Source organism: Epithele typhae, assembly GCF_022376455.1.
Source record: "Epithele typhae strain CBS 203.58 chromosome Unknown BXZ73scaffold_47, whole genome shotgun sequence".
NCBI lineage: Eukaryota > Fungi > Basidiomycota > Agaricomycetes > Polyporales > Epitheliaceae > Epithele > Epithele typhae.
In genome coordinates, this window is record NW_025954238.1 from 53,145 (window position 1) to 68,643 (window position 15,499).

The 15,499-nt window shown below is 58.2% G+C and overlaps 6 protein-coding genes across 6 annotated transcripts; 3 read left to right on the forward strand and 3 right to left on the reverse strand.

Moving 5' to 3' along the window:
* Window positions 1–41: 41 nt before the first annotated feature.
* On the reverse strand, window positions 42–886 carry BXZ73DRAFT_91512 (MRP-L47-domain-containing protein; the record flags this gene model as incomplete). The annotated part of the gene is made up of 3 exons (XM_048025999.1): window positions 42–275; window positions 343–509; window positions 610–886. 3 exons carry the CDS (start codon window positions 884–886, stop codon window positions 42–44), a joined length of 678 nt encoding a protein of 225 aa, XP_047875081.1.
* A 195-nt stretch (window positions 887–1,081) lies between these two features.
* Window positions 1,082–2,221, reverse strand: BXZ73DRAFT_91513 (uncharacterized protein; the record flags this gene model as incomplete). The annotated part of the gene is made up of 6 exons (XM_048026000.1): window positions 1,082–1,295; window positions 1,351–1,443; window positions 1,505–1,563; window positions 1,617–1,739; window positions 1,787–1,903; window positions 1,952–2,221. The coding sequence occupies 6 exons, from the start codon at window positions 2,219–2,221 to the stop codon at window positions 1,082–1,084; spliced, it is 876 nt and encodes a 291-aa protein (XP_047875082.1).
* Window positions 2,222–2,576: 355 nt separating this feature from the next.
* Window positions 2,577–3,183, forward strand: BXZ73DRAFT_51335 (ribosomal protein S12; the record flags this gene model as incomplete). The annotated part of the gene is made up of 2 exons (XM_048020607.1): window positions 2,577–3,019; window positions 3,072–3,183. 2 exons carry the CDS (start codon window positions 2,577–2,579, stop codon window positions 3,181–3,183), a joined length of 555 nt encoding a protein of 184 aa, XP_047875083.1.
* A 234-nt stretch (window positions 3,184–3,417) lies between these two features.
* On the reverse strand, window positions 3,418–6,574 carry BXZ73DRAFT_51228 (Pleckstrin homology domain-containing protein; the record flags this gene model as incomplete). Its single annotated transcript, XM_048020589.1, has 7 exons — window positions 3,418–3,895; window positions 3,950–4,275; window positions 4,332–5,268; window positions 5,315–5,565; window positions 5,616–5,770; window positions 5,827–6,079; window positions 6,170–6,574. The coding sequence occupies 7 exons, from the start codon at window positions 6,572–6,574 to the stop codon at window positions 3,418–3,420; spliced, it is 2,805 nt and encodes a 934-aa protein (XP_047875084.1).
* Window positions 6,575–7,186: 612 nt separating this feature from the next.
* BXZ73DRAFT_91516 (ARM repeat-containing protein) lies at window positions 7,187–11,683 on the forward strand (the record flags this gene model as incomplete). Its single annotated transcript, XM_048026001.1, has 19 exons — window positions 7,187–7,345; window positions 7,398–7,593; window positions 7,645–7,927; window positions 8,061–8,064; window positions 8,116–8,332; window positions 8,384–8,763; window positions 8,816–9,040; window positions 9,089–9,189; window positions 9,240–9,393; window positions 9,445–9,570; window positions 9,625–10,020; window positions 10,085–10,178; window positions 10,250–10,616; window positions 10,696–10,831; window positions 10,888–11,114; window positions 11,165–11,245; window positions 11,296–11,380; window positions 11,435–11,535; window positions 11,596–11,683. The coding sequence occupies 19 exons, from the start codon at window positions 7,187–7,189 to the stop codon at window positions 11,681–11,683; spliced, it is 3,420 nt and encodes a 1,139-aa protein (XP_047875085.1).
* Window positions 11,684–11,935: 252 nt separating this feature from the next.
* BXZ73DRAFT_91517 (V-type ATPase) lies at window positions 11,936–14,113 on the forward strand (the record flags this gene model as incomplete). The annotated part of the gene is made up of 10 exons (XM_048026002.1): window positions 11,936–12,026; window positions 12,086–12,113; window positions 12,174–12,201; window positions 12,259–12,529; window positions 12,588–12,727; window positions 12,792–13,118; window positions 13,177–13,327; window positions 13,421–13,608; window positions 13,665–13,794; window positions 13,923–14,113. 10 exons carry the CDS (start codon window positions 11,936–11,938, stop codon window positions 14,111–14,113), a joined length of 1,545 nt encoding a protein of 514 aa, XP_047875086.1.
* Between the last annotated feature and the right edge of the window lie 1,386 nt (window positions 14,114–15,499).

Here is a 15,499-nt window from a genome sequence, read left to right on the forward strand (position 1 = left end):
ATTATGAGTGTATACGCATAATACTCATCTGGTCCTCTCTACTACGCCTTTTGCTCGACTGGGCTTTCGAACAAGGACTCGGCCGCAAAAGAAGAAGCATCCCGCTTCCTCGGCTTCGTCTGTGCTTGCGTCTCGCCACCCTCGACTGCCTCAACCTCCGCCTCCTGCTCAGCCGCCACAGCCGCCTCTTCCTCGCTGCGAATCTTCATAGCACCCTCGTACGCGAGGCGTCGCTCGTTGAGAACAAGCTTGATGCGAGCCATGGACTTACGAACCTATATCCGGGCGGACCCGTCAGCGCAAGAGACAAGGAGAACGTGGGGGAGAAAGAGTAACGCGTACCACGTGTGCCCTTTTGGACGTGATGGATTCGGCGTGGTTGATTCTTGACCGGCGCATTTGCTCCTTCTGCGTCGCGAGCAGATTGCGCTCTCGTACTAGGACGTACCAGAGCGTGTGGAGGTCCTTGAAGCTTTTCCTCCTCAGCTCTGCGGCCAGCCACGAGCGACCTGGCGAACACAGGTCAGACATACGAGAAAGAAAATGGGAATAGAATGATACGCGCAACCGAAGCTGCTCGAGAGGGTCACTGGGTAATACGTTACTCACCGCTGTCTTCCCTCAATTCCTGAGCCTCCAGGGTGACATAGGATACTACGCCGTCCTTCTCCTTGCGCCTGTAGAACGCATACAAGCCGTGGTTGGGGTTGACCTTGACATCGAGGAGGGGTCTCAATGCTCCGTCCTTGGCTTGAGCGAACGCTGGGGCGGAGGACGTAGAAGCACTACCACCTGTAGGGACTGGGACATGTGTTGCCAAACAGCGCGCCTGACGCGAGACGGAAGATGTAGCACGCGTCACCCGGGACGCCAGCGCAGAGAACATGCTTTGAGAGAAGGTCGACCAGGGGAGAGTAGAGTAGCAGTCAAGGGAGAAGCGCCGCCTCTGTGGTGCTGTCACCGACAATCACGTGATCACACATCCTCAAAGCAAACTTCAAAGTATTTGGTACAACACTCGATTTAGAGATTGACTCTTAGAGTAGCAAATGTACGGTACAACCCCGTTCGACCCCGTCGTTTATTCGATGATATCCTCACCCTCTTTGTCGCTGTCCTCCTCTCTCGCACGCTCACGACGTGCCGCTTCTGCTGCGCGTTTGGCCAGATCCTTATTTGGCTCCAAGTCCGAGAGTCGAAGCTGCTGCCGACAGCCGGTGGCGGGACATATCTTGGGCCCTGGTAATAGAAATTCCCTAACCGCATCGGCGGAGTAGGAGTGCTTGCAGGTTTTCCTACACATAGGTGACCAATTAGTTAGACATTATGACATGCATACACGCGACGCACGACGTGAGAGGTTCTTTCAGGAACTGCAACGACAGGGGGCATTTGTAGTCCTGAGTGATACCACCCATCTGGATGTCGTCGTCATCGTCATCGCTGTCGTCGCCGTCCTCTATAGCGCAAGTTGAGCGGAAGTAGACAGCCTTTAGATTGAAACTCGCCTTTGGGAATGAGATCCACCAGCGGAGGCATGGCAGAGTCCGGATGCTCGACGTTCTATGGCGATGACTTTCAGCAAGTAGATCATGTATAGCTGCGTGTCGTCATACCCAAAGGCCTTGCTTGAACGTCAGGTACCGATTGTTTTTCGCGTACTTCTGTCTCGGCGTCTTGGCCTTGTACTTCTCGGTGTAATCCTGAACTCCAGTTTTGTAGACATCTATTACAGCGATCTGTAAGCTGTCAGTGCTGGAAGCATTCTCGTAAACGAAAGACTTACCACAGCTTCACCGGCGGCCACGTTCTGGTGGATCTCCTGGAGTGCGTGTTCATGTGCAAGAAGCTCTTCTTCCGTGTCAAGCCACTCTCGCATGATAGTATCAATCATAGTCAAGGCCTGCACAAACTTCAGAAATTGGCTTAAGGAAAAACCGATCGTGCGTACCTTCTCTTTCTTCTCTCCCTCTGTGAACTCAGTGACACACTCCCCAATCTCGCCAAGGGCCGAGAATCCTTCACCTGAGAATGCTTGTGTGCGCAAGCTTGACCAGTCTCCCGCTAGCCCCTGGATCATCTTCCCCTCACTCCGGCTCAAAGGCTGCTCTCCAATGTCGGCGACGGGGGCCACCTCAATCACCCTTTCCCCCTCTGAGTCCTCAGCCCGGAGTCGTGACTTCTTGCCCTTCTTGACTCTCCGTGGTTGCGGCTCATCCATCTCGATAGCGTCTTGCGTCTGGTTTCGGGACGCGGCGGTTTGGCTCGGAGCGTCTTCTTCGATGTCGGACGAGGGCGCGCGTCGGTGGCGCCTGTTTCCACGGGACGAAGAAGCGACGGGCATGTTGCCGAGAAGTGAGTCTTATATGCCGCGTGCAGAAGAGGAGGCAGAGGTTTGGCAAAGGTTCAAGCACGATTGTCGGTCGGCGGCAAAGTCACGACGACGCGTCGGAGAATATTGGAGCGTGTCGCGAGACGTGTGACTAGTTTAGGGCCGGCCGCACCGCGCCCCCGCACGGCGCTCGCCATCTGGCGGCGACCAGCACACCCTCCACCACTGCACCCTCGCGGCCGCAATGCTGTCTGTACTGCGATTGACGGCCCAGGCGGCCAGGACGAGGTCCACACAGTCTGTGGTGCCTTGTGCCCGCTCGCTCGCCCTCACCCATGGCCCCACACGCACCAGCACTTGCACTTCTCTCTTCACTGCCCGTTCCTTCCACGCATCCGCCCCAGCCATGAGGACCCTGAATCAGTCTATGCGCAACACGTACAAGAAGCCGGCGCGGGAAACAAAGGCTGCCGCTCTCGAGGGCTGTCCACAGCGCAAAGGCGTTGTCAGCCAGGTCGTGATCGCGAAACCGAAGAAACCCAACTCAGCCAAGCGTAAAGTCGCGAGGGTGAAGCTTTCGAACGGGAAGACTGTACAGGCGTACATTCCTGGAGAGGGCCACAACCTCCAGGACCACAGCGTTGTGTTGATCAGGGGCGGGCGTACACAAGATTTGCCTGGTGTTCGGTGCGTGGTTCTTCATTGTGGTCGGTTTACGTGTCCTGAGCGATGGATTCAGCTACAAGGTGGTGCGTGGTGCGCTCGACTTCGGGCCCGTCGTGGGCAGGACAACGTCGCGGAGCAAGTATGGAGGTGCGTGCTCTAATTTTTTCATACCCGCGGTGAACTGATTGTTTGTACGCCTCCGTCTGCAGCGAAGATGCCGAAAAAGTAGCCAGTTGTGCGGCCATGCGTTCTCTTGCTATCGAGCTATACGTATATTACGCGCCAATACTATTTGCACTTCCCGGACGACAATGATAGAGCTTGTAAAGTAAGGGGGGTATATGGGGTATCTCCAAATCCTTCCAGTTCAGACGAACAAGCAAAACCAGCGAATGTTCAATGTTCAACGTGCGCCCAACTCAATGCGCTCGACAAGGAGGGAGGTTCCCCGCCTGCCTTACCGCCTCCTCGCGCTCCCTCGACGCCCGCACGAGCTTCTCTATCTCCACATTGATCGCCCACACCCACGCGTCGCGCTCGAGCTTGCTCCGCGTGCGGAAGACCGCAACGCTGCGCTTCGCTGAGAGTGGAGGCACCTCCGCACCGTTGCTGTTGCGGCGCACGCCCGGCGCCGCGCCGCGCACCTTGCGGAACCAGAGTACAAACAGTGTGTCCTCCTCGCAGTCGTCTGTCTCGAGCCCATCTTGGTACCGGCGCGCGACCGGCGGCGCGTTGGCATCGTACTGGCCATCGGGCAGGTACTGCGCCGCGAAGTAGCCAGAGCATACGTACGCGTCCAGGAGCGTGAACACCTTGTCCTTGCGGTGGTACAACGAGGCACGACCGGTGATGTGGAACTGCACGAGGTGGCCGGCGATGAGCACGAGCTGAATGTGTCTACGCGCACGATGAGCCTCCAGTCAATTTGAGTCGGGAGAAAATGTGGCTCACTTGTACTGGCCGTAGAGACCCTTGCGACCGTACAGCCTACCGGCCTTGAGAATCGGACGGCAACCCTCCAGCACGCACCAGTTGTAGAAGAACGAGAGGTCCGGTAGCGCTGCGTCGCGGTCCGGCGGCGGTTCTGTCGGCATCTCGTGCGCCCCGGCGTGGTGGTGCTCCTCGCGCGGCTTGTGCGGGGTGATGCGCTCCCGCCCGGTACTGACATGCGCGATGTCCATCTCGAGCCGAGCGTCGGCCTGATGACGTTTCTTCCAGTAGGACACCAGCTGTCGCAAGCGCGTGATCCACTCCAACGCGGCCGAGCATGAGTACGCCTGCAGTCAATACGTACTGTCAGCGGGTGTTCTAGATTGGCGAAAGTATGGCGCACCTCGAACCGAATGACGCGACCTGAGGCGAGCACGAGCTCGAAGGAGCGGCGCATACGCAGGTGCGCCTTGTCCGTGTGCACATTCATGGGTGCGTCCCCTCCCGCGTCCTCGTCATCGCTCTCGCTCCGGTCCACCGCGTCCCAGAATTCGGGTGAGTCCTCCCAATCCGTGAGTTTCCTGATGTTTGCGTTCTCCCGGGGTTGCGGGACCGGCTGAAAGGCGCGCCGAACGAACACGACGTTGCGCAGGTCGGACACCCCGGCGGCCTGCAATATTTGCATGCGCCCACGGCGGATCTCCGCACGGTGCCGGGTGTCTTGGGTATGCGAGTGGCTGTGGAAGCTGGTAACGCTCTTGTCCACGTTGGTGATGTCGACAGGGGCGCCTGGTGGAGCAGGAGGGTGAGCATGCAGAGGCGCGACTGTGAAAATGTATCCGTCGTGTGTGGTGAGGAAGAGGGATTGCCGGGTCTGCGAGTTCGGGCGTATGCGGTCGACGTAGCCTTCTATTCCATGAGGCTCGTCGAGGCGCGTCCGGTCCTTCATGTACATCGTGGTGTAGACATGGCGCTTCTTGTGGAACTCCAGGTGGGCGGGTCGGTCGGCTTGTCTAAGGGCCAAGCCACTAAGCATGGCCCACTTGCGAGGCTCGTCCACCACGGTGCGCTCCCGCCAGACCCAGTCGAGGTCGGTGTCGTGACGCCACGCGAACTCGAACTCGGTGCCTGCTGCTTGTTCGCGCTCGAGAAGTGAGCGGTACTCGGGTGCTTCCCTCAGACGAGTTTCGATGAGCTGCGTAATGTTCTTCTTCTGGAAAACGTCGTAGGCCGCGTCGATATCTCCCGCGTCGTGGCCCGGTACGTCGATCGTTACACGAGTGTCCAGTGCAGTGATGTTTATTTCGATTGAAGGCGGAAGCTGTCCTCCCATAGCTCGCCTGCGCTGTTGAGCGTGATGTGAAAAACGATACACAAAATGCTCACCACATTTGCCACACCCAGTCCACGGCACGAGTACGACTCTTCAGCTTGAACACGAAGATATTGGTACCTCTGGAAGTGCCGAAAATGCGATGTCGACGACTAGATTCCCCTTGAAGTGGTACTGGAGGGCAAGTAAGACAGAAGGAAAGATCAAGGAAGGAGTATAATGAGAGCCGAGTTGCTGCGGAGCTGAGTGGTACCACGAAAGCTAGACATTTTGTGCCTAGAAGCCACTCCTTCCCTGGAATTACCTGTGGTGAGTGGGGTCAGTGTTGTGCTGCAGTGTGGACAAGACACATACATGATCCCTGTAGATCTCGATCCTGCCCTTCCGCCAAGCCACCAAATATTCCTTCCAGGTATTGGTTTCAAGGTGCCGGGTGGTTCGATTCTGCCGTTCATCAAACGTTGGAGACACTGAGTCCTCCGTATATGATATCCGCACGAGCATACGATCTGTATAATTGGAGCATAGTGAACAAAATATTCTGGCCTGCAACGATGTCTCGCACCTCTCATAATCACCCCTCCCCAAGGTACGCTCTCCTCGGGATTTTGCTGTTCCGCCGCGCCTGCACTGGTCGTCTTCACAGCGCTTCCTGTACGGGCAAGTACCTCGCGGGGAGGAGCTGGGATGTCCTGACTGAAACGAACATCCTTGTTCTTCCCTTTACTGGACCGACGAGCGTCATCAAGAGGCGGCCTCCTGGATGCATCATCGACGCCAAGTCCAGACCCAGAGGTATTTGGTTCGAGAAAAGAACTCTGCTTTGCGGGGGCCAGGAAGTTGGAGCCGGAAGGTGAGAGCGGTGGCGAAGGAGAGTTCGGAAACGGTGCACCGATGAGGGGCGCAACTCCGGGCTCCGAGTGAGTGTCGCGAGCAGCCTCAGCGCCGGAGGCCGCGAGCAAGGCGGTCGATGAGTTTGGGCTTGAGTCAACGATCCCAGCATGCACCTCTGGAGGTCGGCCGTGGGGGATAGGTGGTCCTGTAGATGCGCGAGACGGCGCCGTTACGAACGTCTCTGCTTCCGCCGAGGGTGACTGTGTGCTGATTGGAGGTCGAGCCGAAGGAGAGGGCTCGCGAAAGACGATGTCCGGCGGAGATGCGGGAGGAAGGGGTAGCTCTTGGTCCAGCACATCCACGCCGAGAAATACGCCGACATCGAAGGAGCCACCCACCCATTTCTGCCCGGTGCCAGTGCCCTGCTTCTGCTGCTTGCGAATACGCCCCCACTCGCTCTCTCGCCAGCGTTTGCGCATCTCTGTCCTAACGCGCTTCTTCTGGCTGGCACCCCAGTTGTCGCGCTCGCCGCCGTGCTTAAGAAAGAATTCGAGGGCGTATCGGTGGATGATGTCTGAGAGGCTGCTTGAGTCCGAGTCCGAGTCCGAGCTAGAATCGCTGCTGGAAGACTCTTCGCGCATGCGCCGGAACATTCTACGCTTGCGTGTCGGCTTCTTGGGGCTGGCCGCCGGCTGGAGAGCAGCGGCTGGCAGGGGCCCTATAAATCTACGGCGAAACTTGTGGCTGTCGTCATGCTTCACAACGTTCTTGGACGAGCTAGGCCCAGCAAGAGGGGCAGGGGCCGCCGATCGTTGAGGCACCATCGGCGCGGACAAGGATGGAGTTAACAAGTCAGGGGGACAGCCTGAGTACTCCTCCTGAACCTTGGGGACGGAGTTGTGCAAGCGCTCTCCGGCAGTCTCCGGCCCGCCCCAAGCTTCAGTTCCACACAAGCGCCCGTCCGAGTCGCCGATCCGGCGGAATCCAATCGCGACTTGACTCTCCGTTCGGGCTCTCGTCTACACGACATCAACCGTCAGGTACCAGCTGTGCCTACGGACGGTATCGCGCACGGTCCAACAGCACCGCCGATGGATCCTACCGAAGACATTGAAGAGCACAAGCAACATGCTAGATTTGAAAACAAGGACGAGTTTGTAGCCCTACGCGATCAGCTCTTCGCACTCGATATCCACGAAACGGAGGCACCCGACGATGGTCATATGGTAATGCAAAAGCTTGTCAACATCGTGAGTGATCCATGACAAGCATCGGAACCAGCATTGATCCTTCTACTCCCAGTTCAGCTCGTATCAGGAGCAGCCTTACTTATGGGATCCGTATCTCGAGGATTTGTTGGCTCCGGCTGTGAACAGGCTCAAGGACCACGTTATCGAGTTTCACAAGGATCCCAATAGGAAAATAAACACCCTTCGGATGCGTATGTTCTCCGAGTTCTTGTACAACTTCATGAAACTGCGAGGCTACAAAACACTCAGTACGCCTCCATTTTTCAATGAAGCTTCGAGCAACTCTGACTCATTTCTAGCAAGATTCTTTCCTCACGAAATCTCCGATCTCTCCATCACTCTCGACTATATCACCTCCCCAGAGTCGCCAGCCGAACGAGTGGACGCGTGGGCACTACGTTACATCATCCTTCTATGGCTCTCCCTTGTCTGCATGATCCCATTTGATTTGGAACAGTTCGATGAAGTTGGCAAGGCTGGAGAGACAGCATCACGTATTGAACAAGTTGGCAAGCAATACTTGACTAGGGCTGGTATCGATCGCGAAGGAGCAGCAATACTGCTCTCCCGATTCTACATGAGGTGGGCCCAACATGCACAGTCACCATGAATGCAGTGCATATTGATTGCGTGTAGGAAAGACACGTCTTCTAGGCTCCCTGAATTTCTGACCTGGTCGATTTCCGCTGTCGAGAAGACATCTGAACCTTTCCAGGCGAGTCCAGTTGTTGCTCGTACCGTCACAGCCAAAGTTAAACTCACTGACCTAGCCTATGGGCATCTGTCGAGCCCTGTGTGAAGTAACAAAACTCGGATCAGCGGAGCAAGTGAAGGATCATAGAGGACTCCTGCTAAGTTTCTCCGGCATACTGGAAAGCAACGAGAGCCTTATGGGTAATACGATCATCCGCAAGTTCCGCACCAAACTCGTATCTCGGACTGTCATCCGTCTTCTCCCCGCGAAGACACGGCGTTTACGTGCCAAAGGCAAGAACTCAACACTTCCATTCATATTACTGGCACTCATGCTCTCTTCAGGGCGAGCTCTCGCAGACGAGCATGGCGCTGACTCAGAGGACGTCTTCGAGGAGGACGACTTTGAAGCGCCTGAAGAGGTCGAAACGGTCCTTGAGGATCTGTTCAAGGCGCTTCGGGACAAGGATACAATCGTCCGCTATTCCGCTGCCAAGAGCATAGCTCGCATCTCTGAGCGTCTTCCTGCCGACTTCGCTGAACAGGTACTGGAGCAAGTGATGCACCTCTTCACCATCCACTCAGCTGCTATCGCGAGCTTGTACGACATGCCGAGTATTGCGGAGGCGACATGGCATGGCGCGTGCCTGGCGTGCGCGGAGATGGCCCGCCGCGGTCTCATACCTGACGAGCGTCTCGCAGAGCTCATCGGATGGTTAGGAAAGGTGAATACGTTTCTCGCATGATGGTTGACATGTCGACTGATGGAGATTATAGGCACTGTACTTCGATATCCGCAAGGGAGCTCATTCAATAGGCTCGAACGTGCGAGATGCGACTTCATATGTCCTCTGGTCACTCGCTCGAGCACAGAGTATAGATGCACTGCGACCGCATGCTCTGGGCCTTGCAAGGCAGCTCGTGATAGTATCACTGTTCGACCGCGAGGTCCATATCAGACGCGCAGCAAGTGCAGCCTTTCAGGAATATGTGGGAAGAACTGTGAGTTTGTTGCATTTCCCGGTGCTACGCAGCTGACACCTTTTTCAGAGCCTGTTTCCGCATGGCATAGATGTCCTGCGAAAAACAGACTTCTATGCGGTCGGAATTCGCAAGAATGCTTTCCTAGTCGCCGCTCCGGAGGTAGCGGTGTAAGTTCCGCACCCTGATCGAACCATAACTTGGGTTCACATTCCCTTAGACACGACGAGTATCGCGACGAGCTAGTGAATCACCTTATCAACGTCACACTACGACATTGGGATCCAGCCATGAGGCAGATGGCGGCGCAATCCCTGAGCGCAATTTGTCAGCTCGACTTGGTCAACCTTGGACCAGCTGCTGCCACCCGAATGGTGAGTGGCATGCAACGTTGTGAAACGACGAGCTCACTCGCAGTGCACCAGATCCATCTCCTGCATCCGCGTTCAGATCCGGGTGACATCCATGGGGCCCTGCTAGCTCTCACAGAGCTTGGATCCGCTTTCCATGGATCGCCTTTCAAGGAGCAACTAGAACCGGAGCGTCGCAAGGTCGGTCTCCCTTCGCTCAACAGGTGGCTTGAAATTCTAACCCACCTTTCACAGCTTTTTTCAGCTCTATCTAATGTTCCACTCACACTGATCAAGTCAGTACGCCAAGACCTCGTCGCTGCCGCCGCCTGCCAGCTCATCGCCGCCGCCATTTCCACCTCCGAGACACAACATAACCACACGTCCGTTCCGTTCTGGCGCCAGGTCGTTGACACTGGTCTTCGGAGCAAGACACAGACGGTTCAGGAAGCTGCTGCGGTTGCACTTGCGGCAGTCAGCCACCTCGTCAACTGTTCCGCCGTCCTCGAGCGGCTCGTGAAAGAGTTCGAAAAGGGAACATCACACATGCAGCAGAGCCTCGCCCGCGTCCTCGGTGTTCTGGATTACGCGGCCTACCCACATGGGGTTCAAGCCGCCGTTCAATGTCTGCTGCGGATGGTCGACCGGAAAGTGGGTGGACGACCACATCTCCTATCCCTACGAACCATAATCTGATGCGCCACGACGTTCGCAGGGAGGCACGGCGAGCGCCGACATCGAGGCCCGGCGGAATGCATTCAGCGCGATGCCGCTCATCCTGTCCACCGTCTCCGGCGATCTACTCTCCCGTAAGCCCCGGCGTCCAAAGGAGCCTTCCCGCCGGCTCCAGCTCACCGCCCTTCCCCGCTTTTCCCCGCAGACCTCCCGCCGGCGCTCGTGTGCGCGATGACGGACGCGCTCCTCAACGGCCTCACGGACTACTACAGCGACGAGCGCGGGGACGTCGGCTCATGGGCGCGCATGGCGTGCGTGCGCGCGCTGACCGCGTTCGCGCGCACGCTGTGCCCGTGCGCGCCCGCGCTCCCGCTCGCGGCGTACTTCCCCCCGGAGCGCTTCCACGACGCCCTGGGGGGCATCATCAAGCAGGGCGTCGAGCGGCTCGACAACGTCCGGCAGGCCGCGGGAGAGTGCGTATCCGAGCTGCTGGTGCTCCCGCCGCCGGCGGAGGCGGACCCGGGACCGTGGAAGATCCGGTGCGAGGAGAAGATGAAGCGGCTGCTGTTAGAGTGCGTCTCGCGTCCTTCTTGCGTGGACGATCCGGTCCAGGACGGGGTTGCTGACCGCAGATGGTGTTCGGGTTCACAGCGAAAAGGAGCTTCCGCAGTGGAGCAACGGGGCATGGCTGTTCCCGAGGGCGGTGCAGGTGCTCGACATCGAGCGGTACCGGGCGCAGGTGCTCGCGGGGATTGTGTTGAGTGTGAACACGAAGACCGACAGTACGGTGCGTCGATTCAGAGCTTGTGTAATGGTTCTGCCAGGTGCTGAATGCGTTCGCAGCAACGGCCGGTGACGTCTGCACTGGTGGGATGGGCATCGAAGCTGCCGGTTGCAACCTACGAGCCGGACCGCTACGATCTCCGGGGGCTCGTGCGTGATCTGTTGGCGCAGGCCATGGTTAACACTGCGTCAAATGCTGCGGTTATCCCGGTGATCCAGACATTCAACGTCCTGTTGGAGGCCGATGTCTTCGAAGAGCTACAACATGACGTGGAGGGTTTGAAAACGTTCGGGGTCTTCTTTGCTCCGCGCTGATTTGCGCTGATGTCGAGCCCAGAATACGGTCCTTGCACAATCTTGTGACGAGGAACGCTTCGAGGTTGAAGCTCCCGCAGCGCATAAACGTATCCATGAAGTGGTAAGCCCAAGGTGTCGTGATGAATTTAATGTCGCTGAAAGCCACTCTAGTTTGGTCAACCTGTTGACCCTCTCTGAGGTGCAAAAGGAATGTATCAAACCTCTTGAGGCATATATAAACCATCAATATCCCAGGGTCCGTCTTTTCTGCTAGGTGACTCGCGCGAATGCTAATCATGTGGATATGCAGATACGAATTGAGACGGCCGAGTACTTGTATCTCACGCTGTCTAGCCGAGAGACCGGCATGGAAACCGAAGACGTGGAAGAAATCTTGCTTGAGACAGAGTGGTCAGTTTACTCCCCCCATTGTTGAAGAATGCCAAAGTTGACGATGAGGTGGTTTCGTAGGGGTTTGAAAGAGGAGCCTGGAGGAACTTCCGTGTCGCAAGCTGCCAACAAATGCCTCGCTTTGCTCGCAGAGAAACTGCCCACGTAGTCTGTGTACTGTATCCGTCCCATGTGTTTAGAACATATATGTCATTTTCGTCGTGACGGTGGCCAAGAGAGGGAAGGTCAGTGGCTGAGGCGGCCCTGGAACCACAGTCGTGCCAAAGCGTGGGAATCGGGCCGAATCTGTGCCAGTGCGGGCGGGCGCCTAGTGTTATGTAGCCGCTGGGCCGGACGTCACTCTTTCGAGAGGCTCGAAGTCCCGTCGCTGTTTCCTCCTCTCTCCCTCACGCCCGACGACATGCCCGCAAGCCCCCGCCTGAGCGACCATGAGCTTGCCGCCATCAACGCCTCCGCGGTAACGCGCGAGTACAACGTCAAGCCCCATCTCGGTGCGCATCTGCATTCCCTCCGCCCGAAGAGAGGCACCAACCCGCGCTCCGTCTCGCAGATTACCGAACTGTGTCCGCCGTGAACGGGTGAGTGCGCGTGGGTTGCGTCTGGTTGGACGCTTTTTTGAGCTGTGAATGGCGACGCAGGCCTCTGGTTGTCTTGGACAACGTCAAGGTGGGCACACAGACCGTTTGTGCCCGATCCGTACTCGGAGGCTGATCTAGGCGGCAGTTCCCCTCCTACAACGAGATTGTGCAACTCACCCTCCCCGATGGCACCAAGCGCGGCGGCCAGGTGCTCGAGGTGCAGGGCAAGAAGGCGATCGTTCAAGTCTTCGAGGGGACCTCCGGCGTCGATGTGAAGGCGACCCATGTCGAGTTCACTGGTAGCAGCATGAAGCTGCCCGTCGCCGAGGACATGCTCGGTCGTATCTTCAACGGTTCCGGTCTGCCTATTGACAACGGCCCGAAGGTGTTTGCGGAGGACTACTTGGATATCAACGGTACGTCTGCATGCTCTGTTCGAGGTTGCAGTGCCCACATCTATGTATGTTTTCCAAGGTTCCCCCATCAACCCCTACTCGCGCACATATCCCGAGGAAATGATCCAGACTGGTATCTCTACCATTGATGTCATGAACTCCATTGCGCGAGGACAGAAGATTCCCATCTTCTCCGCCGCCGGTCTCCCGCATAACGAGGTAAGAGAGCGGCTAGGCACATAAAGCCTAGGCTTGCTAATAGTTCCTCTATCTACGCGCCTAGATTGCTGCGCAAATTGTGCGGCAAGCTGGTCTAGTCAAGGGTCCGACCAAGGACGTGCATGACGGGCACGAAGATAACTTCTCGGTCGTGTTCGGTGCCATGGGTGTGAACATGGAGACGGCACGCTTTTTCAAGCAGGACTTTGAGGAGAACGGCAGTCTGGACCGTGTCACCCTCTTCTTCAACCTTGCGAACGACCCCACAATCGAGCGTATCATTACGCCTCGCCTTGCGCTTACCACAGCCGAGTACTACGCGTACCAGCTGGAGAAGCACGTCCTTGTCATCCTCACGGACATGTCATCATATGCGGACGCCCTTCGTGAGGTTCGTACTTGGTTGGATTGGCGCCGCATCTTCTCACTCATGATATCTCCCCGTCTAGGTCTCCGCCGCGCGAGAGGAGGTTCCGGGTCGTCGTGGATACCCCGGTTACATGTATACCGATCTGTCGACTATCTACGAGCGTGCAGGTCGTGTAGAAGGCCGTAATGGCTCGATCACTCAGATTCCTATTCTCACCATGCCCAACGATGGTGCGTCCCTGGCCACGCAGCCTTCGTGCCACCTCTCATTGACGCTGACTTCTCAACCCGCCGCCCTGCGTGTACGGCATTCGCCTTGTGTAGACATCACCCACCCAATTCCCGATCTCACCGGATACATCACCGAGGGCCAGATCTTCGTCGATCGTCAGCTGCACAACAGGCAAATATACCCTCCGATCAACGTGCTGCCCTCGCTCTCGCGTCTCATGAAGAGCGCCATCGGCGAGAAGCTCACGCGCAAGGACCACGGTGATGTGTCCAACCAGCTGGTGCGTCTCACAACATGCATGCCGTCGGCGAGCACGAGGCTGACGGCCCACGACAGTACGCGAAGTACGCTATCGGACGCGACGCAGCGGCGATGAAGGCTGTCGTCGGCGAGGAGGCACTCTCGTCTGAGGACAAGCTTGCGCTCGAGTTCCTCGACAAGTTCGAGAAGCAGTTTGTCGGCCAGGGTACGTCCTGATGCACGGTCTAGCCTCCTTCGCGCTAACGCTCCCTCTCTGCCCTCTTTTCGCCGGCGACTCCCTCGCCACCGTCCTCTCCTCCGCACTCGATTGTCCGCCCTCCTACACCCGCACAGGCGCATACGAGTCGCGTTCGATCTTCGACTCGCTCGACCTCGCCTGGTCGCTGCTCCGCATCTTCCCCAAGGAGCAGCTCAACCGGATCAGCCCGAAGATCGTCTCCGAGTTCTACGCGCGCAAGGCGCGCAAGACGACGGAGGCCCCTGCCGCCGCGCGCGGGAAGGGCAAGCTCGTCGACGACGCGTGAAGCATCGAAGACCGGAGTTCCGGACGCGGGCCCGGGCGGACGGACGGACGGACATTATAGCTACCACTCGTCCCGCCGCTGCCGTCGCGGAGGAAGGAGGAAGAGAACGAAGATGTAATTACCGTCGCATCGTGCGCGAGGGAGAGCGAGAGGGCGATAAGAGCGAGACGACCGGCGATGCGGTACATTAGTGCACCCGCCCGCGGTCGGTGCGGCTGCATGTACAGTACTCACTACACACCACCTTCCCGCCGAAATTTCACGCCCCGTCCACGCCCCGCGCCCCCGGCTCGAACCGCGAACGCTTGATCAAACGGCGGCGACTGGCGATGGCATCGTACGATCGCCCGCCCCACACGGACGAGGCGGACGGGCCCGGCCACGCGGACGCCTGCCGCGGCGTGGTGGTTTCCGTCCCGGCCGCGGCGCGCCTCCAGCGGGCCAGCGCCCCGAGGCCAAGACTGCCGCAGGGTCCAACTTGTGGCGTACAGCACGTACGCCACGCAGACACGTCGCGAGCCCACGCTGCGTCCCGCGGCCGTCCGGGGAGCGGGGCTGGGTCGCGGTCTACGAGTGCTTCGGTAACGGTCTCGGCCTGCGGGCACATGGGCGTCGCGCGAGGACCCTCGGCCCTAACTCTACTGGCGCCAGCTGCGGGCGGCGGGCTCGTGGTGTTGCTTTACATATGTACGAGTACATGGCAGTATCGTAAGGAGGCGGGAGCACGGGCCTCGTGCGGACGGCGCTGACGTCATGGTCTCCTGGGGTGTGGCCGGCTGCGGGTCGTGCGGGTCGTGGATCAGAGCGGAGGTGGTTTCTAGCGAGGGTGCGTGGGCGCGGGCGCGGGCGGGGTGCATGTTCGAGAAACTGCTGGGGGCGGCCGCCACCGTGAGTATCTTGCCAGAAGTGCAGGGGCGACTTTTGCTTCTGCGGTTGGGTGGCTGGGTGTTTTTTGTCATGCAACATGTCTGCATGGTGGTCAAACTGCAGCTTAGGGCCTAGCTGCTGCGGTATGTCGGGAACGAGGCTGGGCCCAGGAGGGCGACCGCCGCGGAGTGTGATGCACGCGGCATGACGACGCCATGCAGCGAACGGTGGACGTACTACGCACGGTGGGAACCTGCACAAGCGACACGTGTGGGGCCCGTTGCGAGCAGGGCTGGTAGGAATGCTTGGGAGGGGGAATGGAAACCGACGATGAGACTGTAGCCGTGCGGAACGGGGCGCCAGTGTGGCTCACGGGCCTCGAGAGACGGGCAGCATGACGAGGACACGGTGGCCTCGGAGTGAAACCTTGACATAAAAGAGACACTGCTTTTCGCCTCCGAGTCGGGTGCCTGGTGCGCCGTTGGACGTTGGACGTTGGCGTCCTACTTATCCGGACAC